Source organism: Mytilus trossulus, unplaced genomic scaffold (genome assembly GCF_036588685.1).
Source record: "Mytilus trossulus isolate FHL-02 unplaced genomic scaffold, PNRI_Mtr1.1.1.hap1 h1tg000024l__unscaffolded, whole genome shotgun sequence".
Taxonomy (NCBI): domain Eukaryota; kingdom Metazoa; phylum Mollusca; class Bivalvia; order Mytilida; family Mytilidae; genus Mytilus; species Mytilus trossulus.
Window position 1 is genome coordinate 8008916 of NW_026963290.1, and position 26057 is coordinate 8034972.

At 31.8% G+C, this 26057-nt stretch overlaps 2 protein-coding genes across 2 annotated transcripts; one reads left to right on the forward strand and one right to left on the reverse strand.

The window, feature by feature from the left end:
- Positions 1-9695, reverse strand: LOC134698873 (programmed cell death protein 5-like). Its single transcript, XM_063560547.1, has 5 exons — positions 9477-9695; positions 6360-6477; positions 3248-3339; positions 1213-1284; positions 1-663 (listed from the first exon to the last, which is right to left on the reverse strand). The coding sequence occupies exons 1-5, from the start codon at positions 9531-9533 to the stop codon at positions 622-624; spliced, it is 381 nt and encodes a 126-aa protein (XP_063416617.1). The 5' UTR covers positions 9534-9695; the 3' UTR covers positions 1-621.
- On the forward strand, positions 9658-25296 carry LOC134698872 (cyclin-D1-binding protein 1 homolog). The gene is made up of 9 exons (XM_063560546.1): positions 9658-9793; positions 17191-17253; positions 18973-19052; positions 19681-19762; positions 21811-21904; positions 22547-22617; positions 23716-23792; positions 24503-24814; positions 25195-25296. The coding sequence occupies exons 1-9, from the start codon at positions 9718-9720 to the stop codon at positions 25243-25245; spliced, it is 906 nt and encodes a 301-aa protein (XP_063416616.1). The 5' UTR covers positions 9658-9717; the 3' UTR covers positions 25246-25296.
- The last annotated feature ends 761 nt before the right edge of the window (positions 25297-26057 follow it).

Consider the following 26057-nt stretch of genomic DNA (forward strand, 5'->3'; position numbering starts at 1 on the left):
TATTTTTCATGATGTCCTAATTTATTTCTACTTGTCTTCAATATTCTTCGGCAATGCATGAAACTCTTATGCTCTGTAACTCTTGGATTTCTTTTAGATAAAAAAAAAGTTTCTTTAAAATACATCTGTCAAATTCTACCTCATGTTGGATTTATATTTCGAAATCTAATATTCTATAAAATTTTAATTTTTTATCGAAGCAGAAAAAATCAATTCAAATCAAATGAATGTTACAAAAATGTGTATCATGTTTGATAATTTCTAAATTTACTTCAACCATCACAATGGGCATTAAATATTTCTAAAACTAGCATTAAACTAAAATGAAGAAATCTTTTCATACAAACTACATTTGTAATTAACAATGAAACATTCCTTTCCAAATACAATGAGATCAATCTATAAAGCAATTAATTACCCATAAATTTTTTACATTTTTTAGTTCTATATATTTAGTACATTTGTTTTGGACAGATAATAAATACATGCTTCTCATTAAATATTAACAAGTCATTTGTAGGCCATTCACAGTTCATACAATGTAATCTTCTGGCTCACTACCATCACAGAATGTCAAACATCTTCCTCCACATACATTATAGCAGGTATTTCACAATCTTTCTAAAATTCATCATCCGAGTCGTCTAATCCTCTTCTCTTAAACTAAAAATACAATAAAAGAAAATAATGAATTGCTAAAAGATCTTTTAATTTATAATTTATAGAATGGATTAGCCCACAAAAATAACTTCATAGAGATGATTTTCATCTTAAAAATGCTGATTTGCAGAATTTTGTTTCATGACAAAGCTACATTTGAATGTCTGACAAAATGTTATGGATTATAAAAAATCAAATTGAATTAAGTTTTGAAAATTTCACTTTTACTGAGCAGAAGAGAAATTTATCTATAATCAATATTTTTCAGGGAAGAAAATGAAAATGTTCTGTTATTTTTATGAACAGGAAAGAATAGGTAGAGGATGTGTAACCCGCAATCTCAGGATCACATAATTTTATAGTTTTCAGCTATGCCTCTTTTAAACAAAATTTCAATTATTAAATCTTCCTGAAAATGCCTAGTCAGGGGCATAATAAAAGTGCTAACTCTTGGATACATGTATATGCTTAGTTCAGGTTGCAGCTAGGATGGGTGTCTCATGAATATCCACTTAATTTCCTAAAGTTTTTAGTCTAATTAATTGAACATACGTTTACTGTAGTTTTTTTGTTTGTTCTCTCACTGACTTTTTCTAACAGTCCTTTTAACTGATCTTCACCAAGCTGAAATATTCATAGATTTGAGAAACATTATATCTATTCTTTCATATATTGTTGATGCATAAAACTGTGCAATGTGTTAATACAAAAACATATTTTATATATATATAACAAGTCTAAAAGGGTACAACATCACCAAAAAAACACAATTAAACGAACAATATGTTAGATATTTTGGATAACAGAATATCCTTCCTCTGTAATAGCACGATGTCAAATGAATCATGTCAATTCAAATTAAGACTCTATTAAATCTTGAAATTTATACAATTTAAGTGAACGCTGGTACAATTTTAAAATTTCCAAACGCGGCACAAAGACTACAATATTCCAAGCATTTGTTTAACATCACAACTGTCACCACCTTTGGGAATTTAGAGTTGTGCCAGTTCAAATCGCAAATTACTATTTTTGTTTTGGCATATCTTTGTAGTCTTAGTGCCGTGTTTGGAAATTTAGTACCGGTACATTTCAGAAGACAAAACTGTATTACCTGGTGCAAAAAGGTAAGTGTCAAAAAACTTATAACTTGTACAAAAACTCTTGTACACAACATATATATATATATACATGTACAGTGTATTTAGATTGTTTCATTTTTTAGTTTCCTATGGTATTTTATTTTTTTATTTTATTGAATCACTTTCTTTTTCATTTTTGAATCATTTTTTTGAAACCTGTTGTGTAATTCTCATTTATTTCTTTTTACAATAAAATATAAGTCATTTGGTGATTTTTTTTTATGCATATCAAAATTTGCTGAACTGCATCTGAATGTAGAAAAAATAATATGTAGTCTTTGTACTTAAAGTTGTTGTAGATAAAACATGTTAATCTAGGATATCTACTCCAGTAGAAATTGCAAGAAAGTATTAGTCCAGTCAATCTAGCATAAATTTGACCCTAACCCGAAAGTAATTGCAACAGAAGATATTTTACCGTAAGTTTTAATCTTTAGCATTATACGCTAAATATATTGAGTCCCATAAATCTAACTTGAGGAAGATTAAAAAAATCACAATTTAAAATTTCTATGGAGATTTGCATTGAAAAGGGTGGTAACTCTTGCAAAAAAGGCTGAAATATAAAAAAAAATTGATAAAAAAGTATAACTTTACCGCTTCTATTCATCAGAATGTATTGATTCTTGATATTTTAGCAGTCTTTAGAGTATAAAAAACAACTCTAAAGGTGTTTTCATATATTTTATCAAGCTATAATCTAGATTTCGTAATTCATTAGTTGACCATTTATTCAATTTTTCAACATATCAATGTAAAGAATCTCAAATTTAATAAAAATAATTGAGCATGTATTCTTCTTTTTGTGGTTTAAAGTTTCTTTAGATAAGTAAGTTGTTGAAAAAATATAATATACCAGATTTTCACATTATTTTTTCAAAATGGTTACAAAGCTTCAAATTTGCAATTTCTTCAATGAAAAATGCCAGAAAAAAATAAAACTACCCATAACAATTTTGTTTTGTACATTTCGTGAGCAGAAGATTATATAAGTTATAGTCAAATACAAACTTATAATCCCATCAAAGTATCATACTTTACATAAATTTCAAGAAAAGCAACCAAATCTGACAAAAAGACTCATTTTTGCAAGAGTTATCTCCCCTTCCAAAATAATTTCCATAGGAAATTAACAATGTTGATTTTGAGTTTCCCTTCAAGTTAGATTTTATGGGACTTTTTTCACTGTATATAAAGGACATAATGCTATAGATTAGAACTAAAACATTTTCTGTTGCTATTAGTTTGAGGTTAAATCTTAGTTTGACTGGACTATATGAACTTTTTTTTATCTTAGAAGTATTGCAGTGTAGTTCTCACGAGAAAAAAAACCCAACAACATTGATATATGAACTTTTGAATAGTTTTTAAACAAATTATTTCAATACATATTTAAAACATACCTCATTTACAATGAATGTGTTCTATGATTATTTCACACATACCTTATTTTGTATCTGACCACTTTGCGCCATCTGCATTAACATGCCTTCTATCATCTTGGCTTTTTCTGGTTTTGCTAAAGAAATTGTGTTTACTGCAAGTAAAGAGTATAATGAAATATTAAACATAATGACACAGTATTAATGTAAGAAAGAGAAATACATTATAAATATCCAAAGTTATTGGTGACCTTTAGTTGTTAACTTATATATATCTCTCTGATTATCATTTGATCTCTGGTGGATAATTGTCTCATTGGCCACCATACACTTTGTGTACAACAACTTCTAATTTTCTAAATCAATACTTCATTAAATGTTTTTAAAATTAATAATTTTTCACCTGAATAAAATTAGGACGTTGAAGCAATTAGTAATAAATATATTTTGACCTGTAACTGTCACATTAATCTGAAAAAATCTTGAAAGACTGGAGGGTTGGGACCTCGCAAACATGTTTAACCCCGCCACATTATTAAGGTCTTTCCTCTCTGTGAGGAAAGACCTTATTGTTTTTCTCATGTTTTTTTTTTTTAATCCAGCATTTGTTTGACAAGGCCTCCCCTCGTTTCTATTGGAGTTATCAAGACCAAATATGGACCATCTGTAGAACTCATCATGAAGTATTACCAGATGAGGCTGTGTAGGATTTCATCATCCCCTTTAAAAGTTATCTCCCTTTTATTGGTTTTTTTTTTCGACATGGCCTCCCCCCTCGTTGTTTTTGAAGATATCAATGCCTTATTTGGACAATAGTTAGATCTCATCATGATGTGTTATCATATGAGGCTGCTAAGGATTTCATCATTCCCTATGAGAGTTATGTCCCCTTGAAGCAATTTCTTTCTTTTACATTTTTCTCAAAAAAATATCAAGATAGAATCAATTTGAAAACGGCAACATGTACAAGACCAGATGGCAATGTTAATAAACATATATAATCATTTTGTTGTTAACCCTTATAAGGAGTTATTTCCCTTGAAAAAATATACACAATTTTAGAAATATTGTATCTCGAGAACCAGAAGTTGTAAAGAGTTGGGACCTACACCAATAATCTTAAGTTCATGTGACCTTAAATTTGCACCCAAGGTCAAAGGTCACTAAGTGCAAAAAAAATTATGCTGCAATTTCAAGCTTGACCTTGGCCTTGTGATATTTGAAAGGTCAAGTGGTCCTGAGTTGAATGGTGATAGTCCCATGTCTCTACAATTTTGGGCTTTCAAGTTTGGTATTGCATCATATATTTGATGATTTATTGTGACCTTGATGAACTTTGAAATTGTCCCAATTCATTTTCTATAATGTTGTCCTTTAACTGTAGATCATTTAACATTTAACAGATTTGAGATATCTTTTGTTGTTTGAGAGATAATGCAGTTTGAAGTTTTGCAAGCGGAGGCATGTATTTCTGAATCAACAAGAGCTTACCACTTAAAATGTTTTAGAAATTAAAGAGGTTAACATAGTTATATGTTTGACCAAATACCAAAAACATTCCATGGAAAAAAACACCAAAAATTCAATTTGAAATGTTGAAGTTTTGCATTGACTTTGTAAGTTTCATAACTTCTATTTATATAGTTGATATTGCATCATTATTTGCACTTTGTCAAATGGGGTCATCTGATATATCAAATTGAAGGTCTTAACAAACTCAATATAAAATGAAAATTTTAAACCCCCTTTTCATCCCAGGGGGACGGGGGGAGTCATTTAGTGCAAACATTCAAATTTCTCAGATGGTAAGGTTGTCGCATATCAAATGAAAGAACATAAAGCGTACATTTCAAATTTTAAATTGACGTCTCCCAAAAATGAGCTGGATGGGGTTATTGAATGCAAAAAATAAATTTTCTTTTAAGATAGGGTTATTGTATATCAAATGAAAGGTCATGATGTGTACATTTGAAATATCAAATTCCCGACCTCCAAAAATTAGTTGCATAGGGTTATTAAGTACAAAAATCAAACTTTCTAGGACATGGCGTTGTCGCATATCAAATGAAAGCTCATCTACTCTGTTACATATATCATACTTCCGATCTCAAAAATGTAGGCAGATGAGGTCATTTAAAAGTGTTAAAAGCGAAAAGTTTGAGAAGGTATGCTTGTCGTATATCAAACGAAAGGTCGTACAAAGTACATCACGAAAACATCACTTTTACAGGAAAGACCTTTCAATTGTTTTACAAACAATTGAGATACTAGTTTTTGTATGTGCCTGTCCCAAGTCAGGAGCCTGTAATTCAGTGGTTGTCGTTTGTTTATGTGTTACATATTTGTTTTTCGTCCATTTTTTTACATAAATAAGGCCGTTTATAAGTTTTCTCATTTGAATTTTTTTACATTGTCTTATCAGGGCCTTTTATAGCTGACTATGCAGTATGGGCTTTGCTCATTGTTGAAGGCCATATAGTGACCTATAGTTGTTAATGTTTGTGTCATTTTGGTCTTTTGTGGATAGTTGTCTCATTGGCAATCATACCACATCTTCTTTTTTATACACAATAACTTTTAGGTTGTATGCAATCTAATACATATGTACTACAAGGGAGAAGAGGAGCAAGTCAGATTGTAACCCTTGGCTTGACAACTTAACCTCTACAAGGAAAGTAAGTTCTAGTTTTAACAAAGGTGGTCATCCTCGTTGGTTGGATCAGCGGACAAATCTTTGGCCAAAAACTAAAAAGTATGTGTTCCAGTTACGCTACCTACCCTACTTTTTAGTCTTAATACATGTAATAGCATACCCTAAAGATTTTTTTGTCCTTTTTCATTAAGCACTGTTTATTTAATTCTGAATTTTTCTCCAATAGGCTCAATGTAAAAATAAAACATAAAATTAAAAAAAAATCCCTACCTACATGTACCTACCCTAATTTCTTTTTAGATGTAACTGGATTAACACATACATGTACTATTTTATAAGCCATATATTGTAAAAACAAGATACATGATGGATGATGTACTCTAAGTATGATGTTTGTTCTAAATGGCAATAGCTTTAGAGGAGAAGATCTAGATATTATTCAAAGCTAAGGTACAACAACAAGTGCCTTCACAAATGGGCCTAATTAAAACATGTAAGCTAAATTAATAAAACAAAGTTTACATCTCGCTCTAGCAGACTGATCCAGTACTTGACTGAGGATGCCATTTTTCATATCACTCATCTGTCTTTGTCTTTCAGCTTGCTCCTCTGGACTCGGCATATTCTGTCCTCCTCCTCCCTAAAAAATGATTTAAAAATGATACTTTTAATAGACATAAAAAATTAAACAACATCAAAGGATTATACATTCAATAAAAAACTTTTCTAAGAATTCAATTATTAAACAGACTTTCTACTTTTTAACACAACTTTGGTTGTCTGGAGACTAACTGGCTTCCTGCCTTATCTACAATGCATTGTAATGTTTTCCCAACAAACATTTTCCATACAGGAAACATAAACATTCTAAAACATAACTTTTATTATCAATTACCCCACATTTTTACATTAATGAACACTGTGCTTTTATGTCCATTGCATAGTGTTTCTGGGTTTTGTTGTTTTTGAAGGTAATTTCTTGGATTTGATGTACATTATACCCTATCCTTTTGAGAGTATATAACACCTAAATCATCAGAGATTTTTATTGGGCTGAAATATATGCCAGTTGACACGCATGTGTTCTACACTGTGTTAAGATTGGCTATACAGAGGTATAATTTAATGCCCCCCCTTTCCCCCTTCTGCTATGGGGGTACCGTAGTATAAAAACAGAGTCTTATATGATCTGCAATATTTTAATTGTAAAACTTGGTTTTTTTTAATCACTATGATTCATGATCATGGGTATCAATAGCTGTGGAACCTAGGGGTCTTAGGTCTTTAATACACCTTATTGCTGTTCCTGGCTGAATTGAGAATGTGTCACGCTGGAACAATTGACATTATACAGCAATCACTTTTTCATTGTGGCATTAGATACATGTATCTTGAATTATAACATCATAAGTTAAAGGGAACCTGTGCGATGTCCAGTAATGACGGACAAATAGGGATAAGGTGTATAGCTATTAGCTTGTGTTATAAACGTATTTAAACTTTTGGTATTAAGCTGAATTTTGCCTCTGAAATGACCTCAGATCTACTACCAATAACCTTCTGACGTCAAACAACAATAACTTTTTAATAGTGATGTTAAATTTTTTAAATTATGATGTCAAATTTTAAAGGAACCTGTGTGATTATACGTAATGGCGGACACATTTGCATGCAAGTGTCAATACACCTTATCTCTTTGTGTCCGCCATTACTGGATTTCACACAGGTTCCAAAAAAATTTTGACTTCCTAAAACAAAATATCTGACGCCACAATGGAAAAGTGATTGTTGTTGACGTCAAAAGATCAAGCGGCCGGGTCGGCCAGGATTAGTGATAAGGTGTAAACGTCTATTGTTTTACTATTTGCGAACCATACTAATAAAGGACCTATTTTTTAGAACACCTACGGTTCCACAGCTAGTGTACCGAAATAACTATCTACATGTAGTGTGCTGATGTAAACCGGATGCGATTTGACAAAGAGTCCGATTTAACAGGTTGGGTATGGTGATTATACCTGTATAGAGGGATAATCCTTCTTTAGAGGGGTATTTTTGTTTAGACTGGATTTAAAGCAAATTAGGGCAGAATGGCATTTTCTAGTTATATTGGCTATAATCTCTAGCATTAAATGCACTTTACTAAAGATTGGGAAAGCCAGTTTTCTGCTTTAGTGACAAAACTTGCAATCTATTGTATACCTATCTGAACACCTGATTAACAACAAAAGGAATAGTTGACCTTTTAATTTCATTTTAAATCTAACAATAGAAATTTTGTTCAGTGAGGCATAAGTGAGTAGAATTTACCTGATCATCACAGCTTTCAATCAGGATGAACAATAGATTTTATATTTAGTCAGATAAGCATCAAACTGGGCATGTGCATATTAAACTAAGTACATCAATTGTTGCAGGTTACTGCCATAATAAGTAGGGAATGTCATTCTGCTCTATTTTGATTTAAATCCAGTCTAAACCAAAACAGAATCCGGGTCCGTTCGCGCTCATTCATGTTAGCACCCACTCATGTTTGCCCCCTTTCACTTTCACACCTTACATGTTCGCACCCAAACTCCATTCGCACCCTTCATGTTCGCGCCCAATTTTTATTGGTTTTGCGTTTAATAACTTTATTATCAAGTATTGGCAAGTAGTATTCTTATAAGTATAATAGGGCTCTTCACGGTTAGTTCGGCCATATTGGATAGGGGGCAAAAATACGGGAACATCATAGAAACAGAGCAGTTGCTTGGAAACACACATAGGATTTCCCATACTTTCATACTATTTCCACCTCTTTCTAAAAAATCTGCCCCCTATTCAACATGGCTGAACTAACCGTGAAGAGCCCTATTGTTTTCATTTGTCTCAAAATAAAGTGAGACAGCATTTTTTTTTGTGTTGAATAAATCTTAATCATGTTTTGGACATGTTGGATAGTGTACGGTTTGTTAAAAAAAATATTATTCCTTTAAAGTCGAATTCTGTCAGTTTTACTTTGTGTTGATAATTATAACTCTTAATCATGTTTTGGTTAGTGTATTGCTATAACTTTGATTTATTGACTTGTTTCAAAATGAAGTGAGATTATGACTACGTTTTTTTGGGGTGTTTTTTTGTGTTGAATAATTTTAACATGTTTTGGTTATAACATGTATAATAGCGTATTGCTATATTTTATTGTTTCATTGTTTCAGATCAATTAAAGGGTCCAAACTGTTAAAACAATTACCTTTTGTGTTTTTCATTTAAAATATCATACCAAGCTATATTCAGTATTTACACGAAAGCAATTAAAAACAACAATCATGATTTTCCAATTATTCAACTGAAATTTGAATTAAAATTGGGAGTGAACATGTACAGTGTGAACGTGCAAGGTGTAAACGTGTAGGGTGCGAAAGTATATTGGGGGCGAATGGACCTGATACCACAAAAATACCCCTCTAACATGTCTAAAGAGGGATAATTTTAACACCTCTATAGAAGGATTATACCTCTATACAGATATAATCACCATACAGGGGGTTTGTTCCAAACCAGTTTAACTAGGTGCCGAAGTGACTATAAACTGTAGAAAAATTCATAACACATGCATGTTTGTCAGAATTATACATTCATTGTGCCTTGATTTACCCCTTGAAGTTCTGCCATTCTTCTGGCCCTTATGGCATCCAATTCATCATCAGCCATTTCGTAATGTTCTTTAAACAATTTTATAAGATCTTATAATTATTATAAGGTGAGAATGTGTTTGATTCGAGAATCTTGAGAATGACAACGGAATTTTTATTCTCTAGACTGTTCATAAAAAAACGCAGATTCACCCCGAAAATCCGAAAATAATGTGTAAATAATTTCTAAACCAAACACGGAAATGGCAGAAAACTTATATGTTGAACTACTCCACAATTTAACAGCAAATTTAGCAATAGCAATAGATCAAGTGAAAGGTAACATGAACAATAGACAGATACCAGATAAAAGGAGAAAAAAGAATAAGGACAGTTGTGAATCACACTTGACACAATTTTAAGTTTTGGTAAATTAAGATTATGTGACCATGCTGTGCCTGTCATCCTGTTGTGAAATGTATAGAGGGGGTCTCATTGGAGGGGTGGGGGTTGGTTCTGATCCCGGATCCCTCTTACTGTTATGTCAGATTCCCGTATCCTGCTGACACTATGTGCGTAAGCAATTCTCATTTTTTTGTCATTTCCTGGGTCCCCCCCAAGAACTTATTTCCCGTTTTCACACCACAATAATTTGACTTTCATGTGTCACGCTTACAAAAAATCAGCAATCCCATGTCACACTTAGACCCCAATGCGACTCACTATAGATTTAGACCCCAATGAGACCAACTATAGATCTTTATTAATATTTTGATATATAATACTTTCATGACTTTTGACTGGTAAAATGCAGGGCTAGAAAACACACATACATGTACATAGACTTGTTTTGAATATGATTATGATGCATTTACATCCAATAATTTAACGCTAAGTCCAGTTTCCCAACATCTGCCCCATGAATTCTAATCATCAAGATAATTTTAACTTTCTAATCTATGAAGATTATAGATCAGGTATAAAAAGTTCATTTTCAGCTGCAGTTAGCGTCTATGTTTCCTTTGGGCATGTGTAAATAGTCATTTGGGATAATACACAAGAGGTGGTATGCAAATTATTAGAAGAAGAAATTGGTTAGAATTTTTATGGAAGTTTGTCCACAGGTGCTTGAGGACAGGATCCTGTAGTCGAGATTCACGTTGATAGTAAACATGCATATTTAGAGTATAAATATGGTATATTAGTATATATATGGTACAAATAAGTGATATATATCGAAAGATCTGTGATTTATGAATAAATAAAAAAAAAGGGGGGGAGGGACTATATGGGGCTCATACAGGATCCTGTCCTCAAGCACCTGTGAGTTTGTCAAACTATCCTTATCATGATTTGTCCAAATTCTCAAATAATTGCCATCATTGCATTTTTACGCCTTTCCCAAGTAAGGAGCCTCTGGCCTTTGTTAGTCTTGTATTATTTTAATTTTTGTTTCTTGTGTACAATTTGGAAATTAGTATGGCGTTCATTATCACTGAACTAGTATATATTTGTTTAGGGGCCTGCTGAAGGAGGCCTCCTGGTACGGGAATTTCTCGCTACATTGAAGACCTGTTGGTGACCTTCTGCTGTTGTTTTTAGCTCACCTGGCCTAAAAGGCCATGTGAGCTTTTCTCATCACTTGGCGTCCGTCATCGTCGTCATCTGTCGTCGTTAACAATTTTTCAAACATCTGAAACTACTGAATGGATTTGAATGAAACTTAGCATGATTGTTCCTTAAATTATCCTGCACAAAGTGTGTGCTTCGATTTTTGATCCGTCAAAAAACATGGCCGCCGTTACTTTAAATAGAACATAGGGGTCAAATGCAGTTTTTGGCTTATATCTCAAAAATTTAAAGCATTTAAAGCAAATCTGACGTGGGTTAAAAATGTTCATTAGGTCAAGATCTATCAGCCCTGAAATTTTCAGATGAATCAAACAAACCATTGTTGGGTTGCTGCCACTTAAGGATGTATTCTTCTGACATTTCAGTCTCGTTCAGTCTCGTTGAAATCTCGTTCTGGAATTATGTCTAAAACATGTGGTACAAGTCATGCAAGTGAAAAATATGAATGCATTTAAAAAAAGTTATAATCAAACTCAACTATGTGAAAAAATTGGGTATTTCCAATGAGTAGTTTTTGAGTAATCAATTTTTCAAATTTTATTACCAATCAAGTCAGTATTTTTAGCCAAAATTTCGAGAAAATGGGTGAGGGATACAAAAAATGATTTTACCAGAAACATGTTCATCCCACATCCCTTTTTTCTTTTCAAATTTCTTAGATATGTATGTTTTCAAACATTTATAACAAAGAAGTTGAAAAAATATGCAATTTGTACTTAAAACGGAGAAAAATCACAAATTTACTAAATTGACAACATGGTAAATTTGGCACAAAAAAGCATCAAAATATGATAAAACTTTCTTATATTAACACCTACCTATAGTTTTTGTAATTCAAATTTATTCAGATTGGTCCCCTTTGTCTTTATTGAAAGTATGACAAAAAGTTTAATTGTGGAAATGTGATTTTTTTTTCATGATTATAGCCCAAAAATAGGTAAAAACTGATGAAAAATGAGAAAATCATCAAAATTGTGTACTTTCAAAGGGCTGTAGCAAAGAAAGAAGTGCACCACCATATAATTTTTTCTTCACCAATTATTTTTTACAGTCATATGAACCCAAAAAACAGGGTTAGAAAAAAAGTTTAATTCTAGAAATGTTTGGCTCCTCAGAGGTGTACATCCTTAATTGGTAATTTTAAGAAAATTTTGCAGTTTTTGGTCATTATCTTGAATATTATTATAGATAAAGATAAACTGTAAACAGCAAAAATGATCAGCAAAGTAAGATCTACAAATAACTTAAAAATGACAAAAATTGTCAATTGACCCCTTAAGGGGTTATTGTCCTTTAATGACAATTTTTCACAATTTGTTCATCATAATTGCTAACTTTAAAAAATCTTCTCCTCTAAAACTACTGAATGGATTTGGATGAAACTTAGCATGATTGTTCCTGAGATTATCCTGCACAAAGTGTGTGCCTTGATTTTTGATCAGTCAAAAAACATGGCCACCGTTACTTAAAATAGAACATAGGGGTCAAACGCAGTTTTTGGCCTATATCTCAAAAACAAAAGCATTTAGGGCAAATCTGAGATGGGTAAAAAATGTTCATTAGGTCAATATCTATCAGCCCTGAAATTTTCAGGTGAATCAAACAACCCATTGTTGGGATCTGCCACTTAATTGGAAATTTTAAGGAAATTTTGCAGTTTTTGGTCATCATCTTGAATACTATTATAGATAAAGATAAACTGTAAACTGCAAAAATGATCAGCAAAGTAAGATCTACAAATGAGTTTATATGACCAAAATTGTCAATTGACACCTTAAGGGGTTATTGTCCTTTAATGACATTTTTTCACAATTTGTTCATCATATTTGCTAACTTTAAAAAATCTTCTCCTCTAAAACTACTCAACCAAATTCAACCAAACTTCAACTGAATGATCAGTAGGGTGTATAACATAAAGTTTGTGCTTTATTTTTTATTTCGTCAAAAAACATGGCCGTCATGGCTAAAAATAAAACACAGGGTAAAATGCAGTTTTGGCTTATATCTCAAAAACTCCAGCATTTAGAGCAAATAAGACAAGAAGTTGAAGTTTTTATTAGGTCAAGGTCTACCTGTCCTGAAATTTTCAGCCGAATTGGGTAACTGGTTTTTCAGGTATCAGTCAGAGCTCAGACATAAACAAGTCTGAATCTGCTTTTGACTCATAGAGGTCTAAATTTGTAACTTTTAGGATTTGTCTCCCTTTAATGTAAGACAAAATACAACTTGAATAAGTCCAATAGTGTTAAACAAGAAATAATTGACCAGAGTCAAAAAGTTGCAAATATCGACTCCTACAAGTCCATAAGTGATCAAAAATTGGTTAACTTCAAGACCCACGCATATTTATAAGGAGGTCATGCATCTAAATCAAATAATAACCACATTGAAAAACAATGCTTTGTCTTCTAAAGAAAAATATGAATGAGAGTCTAAAAAATCGGAGATAATGTTAATTAACCTAACAATGCAACCACCTGGAATCACACTTAATGAGGTAAAACATCTGTGTTTAGTAAGGATGTTCAATTAGATAATTAAATACAGATAGCTCAAGTCCTTGTGAACTCTCATAAAGGTTTTTGCTGTCATAGGTGGTGTAGTTTGGCCACAAAGTAACATTAAGTTTTTTCACCAACATAAATAGACCTAAACAAGCTAAGTCTGTCATTTTCTGACTTAGATAAGTCTAAAATTGAAACTACATTTTTATAATAAATACATGTTTCGACTTATTTAAGTCAAAAACAAAAATAGACTTGTTTATGTCTGAGCTCTGACTGGGTATAATGCCTCTGAATAGATGATTTTAAAGAAATTTTGCAGTTTTTGGTTATTTTCTTGAATATTATTATAGATACAGATAAACTATTAATAGCAAAAATGTTAAGCAAAAAAAATCTACAAATAAGTCAATTTGACCAAAATTGTCAATTGATCCCTTTAGGAGTTATTGCCCTTTAAAGACTTTTTATACGACCGCAAATTTTGAAAAAAATTTCGTCGTATATTGCTATCACGTTGGCGTCGTCGTCGTCGTCGTCGTCGTCGTCGTCGTCCGAATACTTTTAGTTTTCGCACTCTAACTTTAGTAAAAGTGAATAGAAATCTATGAAATTTTAACACAAGGTTAATGACCATAAAAGGAAGGCTGGTATTGATTTTGGGAGTTTTGGTTCCAACATTTTAGGAATTAGGGGCCAAAAAGGGCCCAAATAAGCATTTTCTTGGTTTTCGCACTATAACTTTAGTTTAAGTTAATAGAAATCTATGAAATTTTGACACAAGGTTTATGACCACAAAAGAAAGGTTGGGATTGATTTTGGGAGTTTTGGTTTCAACAGTTTAGGAATTAGGGGCCAAAAAAGGGCCCAAATAAGCATTATTCTTGGTTTTCGCACAATAACTTTAGTTAAAGAAAATAGAAATCAATGAAATTTAAACACAATGTTTATGACCACAAAAGAAAGGTTGGTATTGATTTTGGGAGTTTCGGTCCCAACAGTTTAGGAATTAGGGGCCAAAAAGGGACCCAAATAAGCATTTTTCTTGGTTTTCGCACCATAGCGTTAGTATAAGTAAATAGAAATCTATGAAATTTAAACACAAGGTTTATGACTATTAAAGGAAGGTTGGTATTGATTTTGGGAGTTTTGGTCCCAACAGTTAAGGAAAAAGGGGCCCAAAGGGTCCAAAATTAAATTTTGTTTGATTTCATCAAAATTGAATAATTGGGGTTCTTTAATATGCCGAATCTAACTGTGTATGTAGATTCTTAATTTTTGGTCCCGTTTTCAAATTGGTCTACATTAAGGTCCAAAGGGTCCAAAATTAAACTTAGTTTGATTTTAACAAAAATTGAAACCTTTGGGTTCTTTGATATGCTGAATCTAAAAATGTACTTAGATTTTTGATTATTGGCCCAGTTTTCAAGTTGGCCCAAATCGAGGTCCAAAATTAAACATTGTTTGATTTCATCAAAAATTGAATAATTGGGGTTCTTTGATATGCCAAATCTAACTGTGTATGTAGATTCTTAATTTTTGGTCCAGTTTTAAAATTGGTCTAAATTAAAGTGCAAAGGGTCCAAAATTAAACTAAGTTTGATTTTAACAAAAATTAAATTCTTGGGCCTCTTTGATATGCTGAATCTAAACATGTACTTAGATTTTTGATTATGGGCCCAGTTTTCAAGTTGGTCCAAATCAGGATCTAAAATTATTATATTAAGTATTGTGCAATAGCAAGTCTTTTCAATTGCACAGTATTGTGCAATGGCAAGAAATATCTAATTTCACAATATTGTGAAATAGCAATTTTTTTTTAATTAAGAGTTATCTTTCTTTGTCCAGTATAGTAAGCAAGAAATATCTGCAAAATTTTTTTTAATTGGAGTTATCTTTCTTTGTCCAGAATCAACTTAAATCTTTGTTATATACAATATACAATGTATATTCACTTTTTACTACCAACTGATAAATTTAAATAATCTTTACCATTCAGTGATAACAAGCAGTTTTTTTTACATCTAAATATTTTATGATGTATTTAAATGAGTAGTAATTGTTACAAACTCCATGAGAATATTTTAATTGAAATTAGTTTTGGAATAAGGGAAAGGGGGATGTGATTAAAAAATTGGGTTCAATTTTTCTCATTTGAAATTTCATAAATAAAAAGAAAATTTCTTCAAACATTTTTTTGAGAGGATTAATATTCAACAGCATATATAGTGAATTGCTCTAAGAGAAAACAAAAATTTTAAGTTCATTAGAATACATTCATTCTGTGTCAGAAACTTATGCTGTGTCAACTATTTAATCACAATCCAAATTTAGAGCGGAATCAAGCTTGAATGTTGTGTCCATACTTGCCCCAACCGTTCAGGGTTCAACCTCTGCGGTCGTATAAAGCTACGCCCTGCGGAGCATCTGGTTTCACAATTTGTTCATCATGTTGACTTACTTTAAAAAATCTTCTCCTTTGAAACTGCTGTATCAATTTCAGCCAAACTTAGGCTAAATGAGTTTCAGAGTATCTAGTATAAATTTTATATTTCATTTCCTTGTATGTCAGAAACATAGCTCCTATGGCTAAAATAGAACATAGGAGAAAATGATTTTTTTTTTGCTTTTGAAGAAAATCATGAAAATAGGACGATTCAAAGAACATTTAAATAAATAGAAAAGCCAAAATTATCATTGATGAGAGATTTAACCAAAAAAATTAAGGTGAGCGATTCAGGCTCTGGTGGGGTTGTTGTCTCTTTGACACATTCCCCATTTCCATTCTCAATTTTATTACTGTTTTTAGGAAAAACAATAACATGATAAGTCAAAATAGTCGATCTTCTTATTGCCATAAAGAAAGTGTACATTTTATCAGATCATGAACCAAACATTGCCCTTAACCTCATTTGGCGAATTGTTATTCCTCATGAAAACTACCCCCATGAAGACCTTCTTTAATCTGTCAACTTGGACTGTTTATAATGCCCAATCACCATGATCACACTGTATAAAAAAATAGTTTTGACTAAATTGAAATGATTAAATGACTGTCTTTGAAAATAAGTTGGGACAATGAGACAGCCATAGAACAAGAACCTATTTTATAACCAATTAAGGGCATACAAGGGACATATTTATAGAGAATACATGAATAAGGAAAAGGATCATTGAATAGCATAGATACATACATGTATAATATATGGACCTGTTAGGATATATTAAACCTCATACTTTGTCCTTGGTCAATATGATTTGAACAGGTCATTATATTATGAAAAAGTCCATAATTGATGATTATCATATATTATGAGGTGGGGTCTGAGGGGTCCTGATCCCGAAATCCCAGGCTTTAAAACATGAAATCCCTAGGTCCCAAATTAAAAAAAAATAAATCCAAACATCCTAAAATTCCAAAAAGAAAATCCTGGATCGATCCTGAAATCCTGAGCCTAAAAACACCTGATCCCTATGTCTTGAGAAAGGTTCTGCCCCCCTCCCTCATATATTACTTCACAATAAAACATAGCAATTAATACTGAAGTGTTTATTTTAATGTACAACCAAACACAACCTGTTTAAATTTATATTTTACAGGTGGAGAAACTAAAGAAACTGATGGTATTGAGTTTGATGCAGAAGATTACTGGAACAGATTAGGTGAGTTATTGCACAGTTTAAAACATGTCCTGGGAGTGGTCTGGTATACAGGACATACCGGTATTCATGTTTGGATATACCTGTATACGTGATATAACAAGAGTTCAATTTTTAAGGCCAAATTATGACACCTTTGCCCTTTCTTCCTTATCTGACTGGATATTCAGTTTGACATAGTCTGACAAATTTGCAAATCCTAAACTTGTGTCAGATAATTTCTAAATTCAATATAAGTAAAAATTGTTCAGACATTATTTTTCACTCTTGATTGTCCCAAAACGATTTGAAAAATATGAATGTAGACCAAATCACAGTCTTCATGCTTAACCACCAGTCCTATGGCATTGGCTTGTGAAATTCTTCTCTACAAGCCAACAGAATCCATATAAAATTTTCCAAAATTGAGATCTGGCTTGTGGACTCAAAAGTTAAGCGTGAAGGCTGAAAACATATAAAAATACAGTGGTAATGATTATGAAAATTACTTTTGTATAATTGCTTATCTTTGTTCAACCTCATTAGGTATGCTCAAACCAAAAAATTTGAATACCAAAAAGGGGTAAATACCAACATACAAAGGTAGCTGTCACCTAAAAGGAGCCTGTGAAAAATAGCCAAATCCTCTTAAGGTAAAATTTTCCTGTTGGGGGGTGGAGCCTTTGTTTTTATACAACTTCGTATATTGGTATGACGTTGGCGTCATCGAAGTTGTCGTCGTCCAAAGACACATTTGTTTTCGCACTATAACTTTAGTTTAAGTAAATAGAAATCTATGAAATTTAAATACGAGCTTTATGACCACAAAAGGAAGATTGGGAAAGATTTTGGGAATTTTGGTCCCAACAGTTTAGGAAAAAGGGGTCCAAAGGGTCCAAAATTAAACTTTGTTTGATTTCATCAAAAATTGAATATTTGGGGTTCTTTCATATGCAGAATCTAACTGTGTACACATGTATGTACATTCTTAATTTTTGGTCCCATTTTCAAATCGGCTACATTAAGGTCCAAAAGATCCAAAATTAAACTTAGTTTGATATCAACAAAAAATGAATCCTATGGGTTCTTTCATATGCTGATTCTAACCATGTATTTAGATTTTTGATTACAGGCACAGTTTTCAAGTTAGTCCAAATCGGGGTCCAAAATTAAACTTTGTTTGATTTCAACAAAAATTGAATACATGGGGTTCTTTGATATATGCTGAATCTAACCATTTATTTAGATTTTTTATATTTGGACCCGGTTATCAAATTGGTCCACATTGAGGTCTAAATTGAACTTTTATTTGATTTCATCAAAAATTGAACTCTTTGCATTTGGGGTTCTTTGATATGCTGAATCTAACCATGTATTTAAATTTTGTTTTTAAGTTTAAGTTCTTAGACCACATTCATTCTGTGTCAGAAACCTATGTTGTGTCAACTATTTAATCACAATCCAAATTCAGAGATTCATGTATCAAGCTTGAATGTTGTGTCTGTACTTACCCAAACTGTTTAGGGTTCAAACTCTGCGGTTGTATAAAGCTGCGCCCTGCAGAGCATCTGGTTAAAATTTCTAAATTAACGGGAGAATAATACAAAGTTTGATTTATAAGATCATAGCATAGCTGTTCTAATGCATTTAATGAATTATAACTATTTTTGGTGGCATTTGGGATCTAAGTATCTGGTTGCTGCATGATAACTTTATTTATTTCTTGCTTGTATTTTTTTGTAGGATTGGTATTTAAAGCTATAGCACATGAAGCTACTAAATTATCCCTGACATTTTCTTCCCCTCCATTGCCTTCTTCTCAGGTAAGTGAATATATGTTTCAGTTAAAGTTGATGATATTCCCTTGCCTTCTATTGGCTATATCATAATCAATGAATACAGTTATCATCATAAAAATAGCTTCATTTCTTTTTATTCTGCATTCTGCTCATGTTAAATTAAACTACAATTAGAGACCATAATGGCATGTATTATATTTTGTTCAAACATTGCACATGGTAAATTTCAAATATCGTGAATTTTATTTTGGTCACTATTTGAGAAATCAGATAAATTTTACACCAAAGATATTTCAACCTTTTTCTAAATTTAGTTGAGGGGAAAAATGCTATATATTACATTATGGAAGGAATAATTTAGCATTTAAGCATGATTTACCATCTTTCAAGGGAGATAATTTGATTTTTTACATTCAAAACTCATTTCAAGAAACACACATGATGATGACAACAGTAATGACACATATTTATTGTCATGTCAAACTTATGTACTTATACACTGAAAGAAAGGCTACCAAAGTTTGTATGGGGGTTGCTTAATTCTAGGCTCTAATAGGCTGGATGACTACATTATTTTAAATACTAGAAACAGTTTTGTTGAATGGGTTTTATACGTTCGTCAATTAAATCTACACAAAAGATTTGTTTGCAGGAGTGTGAATCATTGATAACAGGAGTGGAGAAAACAACTTTAGCTTTAGTATCATTATATTACTGCTTACCTAAGTCTCAAGGTAGGATATATTCTCTACAGATACATATAAATTTGAATATGCTAAAAGAAAACAAGAAAGAAAAAAAAAATAAAATCAAACTTTCTATTTCAGTGATGCAGAGATTGAGAATTAGTTCATTTACGGATACACATAAAGCGTATTAATGCACATAAGAGATTTACTAAGTATGACACTCTCTCAACACACAAATAAACTTTAACTAGACATAACTTTGTTAACACTCATAATTGAAGTAAAGAAAAACATTCATTCAAATTAAGGTTGTGGTAAAACATTTAATAGTTTTTGAATTAAAATATACGCTGTTATATATACACTCCAAAACCCATTATTGATGAAAGAGTGTAATGCAGATTCTTGAAACAGTATGAAGTTGTGTTCATGGAACAGTATGAAGTTGTGTTCATGGAACAGTATGAAGTTGTGTTCATGGAACAGTATAAAGTTGTGTTCATGGAACAGTATGAAGTTGTGTTCATGGAACAGTATGAAGTTGTGTTCATGGAACAGTATGAAGTTGTGTTCATGGAACAGTATGAAGTTGTGTTCATGGAACAGTATGAAGTTGTGTTCATGGAAAAGTATGAAGTTGTGTTCATGGAACAGTATGAAGTTGTGTTCATGGAACAGTATGAAGTTGTGTACATGGAACAGTATGAAGTTGTGTACATAGAACAGTATGAAGTGGTGTTCATGGAATAATATGAAGTGGTGTTCAACATCCAGAAAGCATTGAATGTGCTGTTGATTTCAGCTGAAATTTTATTCCTTAATACAAAGGAACGTAAGAGTGTATTCCAGGGTTTCCCCTGGGTCAATTATTTTTTTCGCCACCTCTTTCGGTAAAACAATATATTTTTCGCCACTTTAATATTTTTTTCGCCAAGTAATGCAAATATATACTGTAAACCAACTTATTTTCGCGGATACTTTATTTCGCGTTTTACCCTTTTTAGACCATTTCGCGGCTATTTAATTTCGCGATTTTCTGATTGACTTGATGTAGTTTAATAAGGAATGATCAAAGTTTTACATATTCGCGACGATTTATATTCGTGTTTTTTTCTACTTGCGAAAGTCGCGAAAATAAATCGCTCGCGAAAATAAGTTGGTTAACAGTATATTTTTTTTAATTTACTTTTTTTTTCCAGCCTGCCACCCCAAGACCCCCCACCCCACATTCCATAAATAAGAAGCGTTTTTTACAACAAAACAAAACATCTTATCACTTGAAATTGATCCCTCGTGCAAGGTGTAGTCATACATTGAAGGGTTACTCTCATGCCAACCTTTTGAATAGAGTTCTTCATAACGACAGTTTTCTTTTCTACTTCTAGACCATCGTAAATAAAGTAAAACTATATGCTTGAAACACGTTTGTCACTAAAATGACTTTAAAGTACCCACTCAAATCAAGGATATAAATTAAAGTTTTAAATCAGAGACCTTCCTTGCTTTTGAACATTTTTCGTCATAACAACAGTTTTCTGGACTACCATTAAAAGAAGGAGAGGAAGCATAAAAATTTTGCTTCTAACACGTGCATCGCAACGTGGTTAATAAATCCCTTTTGTGACATGCAACAGGAGCCATTTATATATTGGTATTTGTATATCATACAATCAACATCTTTATTAATTAGTCCTTTGATGTCGATAGCTGACCATAGCTATAAATGCAATCAGCTGATTATTGATATTCTGTCAAATTCTTAATGAGTTCAAGTTGAATTCCGAGAATTGTCTGATCGGTAAAGTCAGAGAAACCCGAAAAATGTAAATAAACAAGATGGCTAAAAAAATATCGTTAGATATATATTTCTTTCGCCAAATTCTTTCGCCAATGACGAATTTTAATCGCCACAATTAAATTTTTTTCGCAAATTGCGAAAATGGCGAATGCCAGTGGAAACCCTGGACTGTATTCATTTAACAGATGAAACTAAGATTTCATTCATTAATTTATTTCTAATATTACTTGAATTGGATCGATTGTTCAATAGGTTATTTTTTACTACAATAAGTTAAATGGTTTGCTTTTGTTAGGTCTTAGATTAAGAAAGTCCACACAGAATGCTGTGGTAGATGTAATACAGGGTATTACTGATTTAGCTAAAGCTGTTAAGCAATATGGATGTGGGTAAGTAAAACTCTTACTTAAAACTTATTTAAATAAATCATTTGATTAGTTTAGAACTTCCTGTTGATACATGTAGTTTATTAGTTTTATGTCAACAAATTGATCTGTGACGTGCAATATCTCTATAAATAGATATAGGAAGATGTGGTATAAGTGCCAATGAGACAACTCTACATCCAAATAACAATTTATAAAAGTAAACCATTACAGGTCAAGGTACAGCCTTCAACAAGGAGCTTTGGCTCACACCTAAAACAGCAAGCTATAAAAAGGCCCAAAAATTACTAATGCAAAATCTTACAAGTGGAAAACCAATGGTCTAATCTATATAAAAAGGAGAAACGAGAAAATGAACTGTAAAGAGAGAAATTTTCCTGTTGAAGAAAAGCTGTGATCCTTTAGGCTGTGTGCATGTATTGTTCTTAAAAAAATCTTGCATTTCTAAATTAAAGTTAGGATATTTTATCACCATTATCATAATTATTATTTTTTGACACATATATTTCAAGCTAGCAAAATATAACTGTATGTAGCAATGCATAAAGATAATTTTTAAACAAAACAGTTTGACTTATGAATATTGATAATAATTAATTGTCAAGACCTATGTTTTATTATCAGTATCAATATTTTATATACCAGATCATCTGAACAGTTACAGTCCACAGGCAATGTATGGAATGGTGCTGATATATTTCTTCAGATTCCAAAAGGTAATAAAGTATAAAAATCAAAAAAAGAATTTTAGAAGTTTTTATGTACAAGGCAGTGGTAGATTCAGTGGAAGGTTTTTTTTTGAATGATCAATGCATTTAAATTAGGACATATAGTTGGAACCCCCCTTTCTCCTGGGTTTGGAACCCCCTCCCCCTTTAAAATAATGACCAGATCCGCCCTTCAAGGACTTATGAAGAACTGTTAATTAAGATGACTTTTGTATGACCATCAGAAATTTCATCTCAAGAAAGGAGTACGGTAAGGACTGATTTTGGCCTCAAATTTCAGGTTCATCTGACGAAAGATGTTGACCACTTTTTATACACTTTTAAAATGTCTATTTTATTTGATTCAATTAATTCATGTGAAAGATTTTAACTAATTTAGTCATTAAAAACGCTCCGATTCAAGCTCAAATATGAAAATTCTACCAAATATGCTGAAAAATGTCTCTTTTAAGATGTTTATTGTCAAAAATGAAAGTGGCCCCATCTGTGTTCATCCTCAACCTTTATATATGTTATGTATTATCATCAAATACAACTTAATTTAAATATTTTGGATGAACACGAATGCAGCCACTTTCGTTTTACACGGAAACCGTCTAAAATTTAACCAAAATGCTAGAATTGTAAAGATTTCAGTAATTTAGCATGACTTTATGGTGCTAGTACTCGATATATGCACATCGTATTGTCAAAACCAGCCCATATTTATGTAGCAGAAGCATTCAACTGTCCAATAAATAACTAAAAGCATACATTTTAACAATTTTGTAAAACTGTCATATTTTGGGGCCAAAAAGGGGTCTTACTGGACCTACTCCTGTATGAGGCATTGCTTTCCTGAAAAATTAGAAAAAAGTTAACTGATCAGCTGAGTTCTATATAAATTTATAGAAGATATGATTTTAATGAATCAAATGTATTTTAGAAAGCTTTAAAATTATGATTGTTAGATATCAAGCTTTCTCGTAGTGTAACTCTTTATAGGGAGCATTTTTTTGTAATTGATAGAAATCAATCAAAAGTGATATCTCTTTGATCTTGAGCTATGACAATAATTCTATTCTTTACTTTGTGTTGTACTTTCAGACAATAGAGAAGCTGTATTAAAGGTTTTATGTGAGGCACAGGGAATGGCTACTGATGCTTTACAAGAAATACAAGAGGTAGGTGTACTTATAATAAGGTGTATCATTACAAACAATTTACCATTGATAAAGAGTGATATGTGAGGCACAATGGTTGACTACTTATGTGTTTCAAGAAATACAAGAGGTACATGTATAAATATTAAGGGACTTCATGTCATGCTCTATGCTCATTTTACCATGGGTAGGCGTTACATGTCTTATATTTTGCCATATATTACACCTCTCTATCACTCAGTGTAAAATATCACCAAATATAATGCCTACCTAATGTGAGAATGAGCATAGAGCATGACATGAAGGATTTATTTCTAATATTAAAACAATATGCAAATTTTAAGCTTAAAAGTGACTGTCACCATGAAATTACAAGAAAAAGGATAAATCACAAGCTTCTCTTTTTTGATATTAGCATTAATAATTATAATTTTTTTTCTTTTCATTGATGTCATATGCACCCTCCTTAACCTAAATTTAAGATACCTGTATATGAACTAAGGGAAACATTTTCAAACCATAGCTGATCATAAACAACAGCTTGCATTAATCTTAATTGACCAGCGTTGTCAGTTTTCCTGTCCAAAATCTGTGGTTTTCTTTGGGAACCCCAGCTCCTTCAACTGATACAAACTGGCAGCCTCAAAGCCAATAATGCTGAAAGTTTCATTATACACCAAATCCTATAATTGGAAATTGGTCCATTTATTTTTGTAATGATTAATTTCTAGGCTGTCGACAGTGGTGGTATAGGAGATGACCTTGATGAACTCCTTGATGAAGATGTCGGATCAGATAATGAAAACACATGGTCAGAACGAGATAAAACATTACTTGGCCCTTGCCTTGGATTGCTGAAAGCTTCTAAATCATTGATTAAAAAGACAAAGGACACAATTAAGAAGAATGCTTGTTGTAATAGTGAGCAGACGGTCACACAGCTTGATGATTTAGCAGATCTTGTAGACAGATTAAGTCCTGCCATTGATGAATTAGCTTCTAGTTTGTATCCACCATTACACTACCAGACATTGAATGAAAATGTAAGTCTGTTAAAAATGATTAATTTTGTTAACTGGAAATATTTATGTCATTTCTATAATTGATTTTTTTTCTAAAGTTTATTTTAAAAACCAATTTACTCAGCTTAAATGCATAAAACAAAATATGCATCAAATTTTAGTTCACACCTACATATAATATAAAGTTCAATATATAGTGAATAGTATCGATTGATGATAAAATCAATAGCAGTGTATGATGATACATATTATTTTTGCATAAGGAAGAGGTACACATGCATACAAAATGTAAGCGTCACAAAACAAACAAATATTATATGTACAGCATTAAAAAGTTATCTGTGTGCTTATACATGTTTAATTTTTAGAAAACTGTAAAGTGTGCTATCTGCTTATTTCAGGGAAAGACTGTTTACCAAATACATGGAACTATGTTAGACTTTATCAGGTAATTTATATAGTAGTGATATGACTGTAAAAATATAAAAAGTTTGGAGAAGGTGAACTTGATTAAAATTTCTTTTATTAAAACAAAAAACTGACTATCACAATAGGACTTCAGCAAGAGAGGTAACAAAAACAATTCACAGAGCTTACGGTCATAATCTGTTAAATGCATTGGTTTATGTACAGGTAATCTAGAAAGTTGATTTATTTATACATTTTAGTGTAATATGAAATTATTTATAAATTGTTTTCTCATATGGTTGTGGCCTGTCAAATTTATCTTGCATGAGGATAAATTTCATGTACGGAAAATGCAAAAAAAATTGAATTGGCTTATCAAAAGACAATATTACAACATTTCCTTAGCTATTCATTAGGTCATTGATAACTTTTATAGGTTCAGATGATGTACATTTTGTCAATGACAACAGACATATGTGATTTCTTCAATAAAATGAATAACACTGGAACTTATCGCCTACAAATCTTCTTATTTTCAAATTATGTTACATTCTGAAGTGTCTGATGTTAAAGTTTAATGCTTTAACTGGTCATAAGAGGTCATTTTGAGTACATACATGTAATGCTTGAACTGGTCATATGAGGTCATTTTGAGTACATACATGTAATGCTTGAACTGGTCATATGAGGTCATTTTGAGGACATACATGTAATGCTTGAACTGGTCATATGAGGTCATTTTGAGTACACAATGCTTGAACTGGTTATATGAGGTCATTTTGAGTACATAATGCTTGAACTGGTCATATGAGATCATTATGAGTACATAATGCTTGAACTGGTCATATGAGGTCAT

Excerpts from the sequence above, each read along its gene's own strand:
- LOC134698872 (XM_063560546.1), top strand. The coding sequence starts at position 9,718 with ATGGCAGAAAACTTATATGTTGAACTACTCCACAATTTAACAGCAAAT. Across the intron at positions 9,794-17,190 it reads AGCAATAGATCAAGTGAAAG|GTGGAGAAACTAAAGAAACT; the intron begins GTAACATGAACA and ends TATATTTTACAG. Across the intron at positions 24,815-25,194 it reads ACCAGACATTGAATGAAAAT|GGAAAGACTGTTTACCAAAT; the intron begins GTAAGTCTGTTA and ends TGCTTATTTCAG.
- LOC134698873 (XM_063560547.1), bottom strand. The coding sequence starts at position 9,533 with ATGGCTGATGATGAATTGGATGCCATAAGGGCCAGAAGAATGGCAGAA. Across the intron at positions 6,478-9,476 it reads GAATGGCAGAACTTCAAGGG|GGAGGAGGAGGACAGAATAT; the intron begins GTAAATCAAGGC and ends ATCATTTTTTAG. Across the intron at positions 664-1,212 it reads ACAAAAAAACTACAGTAAAC|TTTAAGAGAAGAGGATTAGA; the intron begins GTATGTTCAATT and ends TTGTATTTTTAG.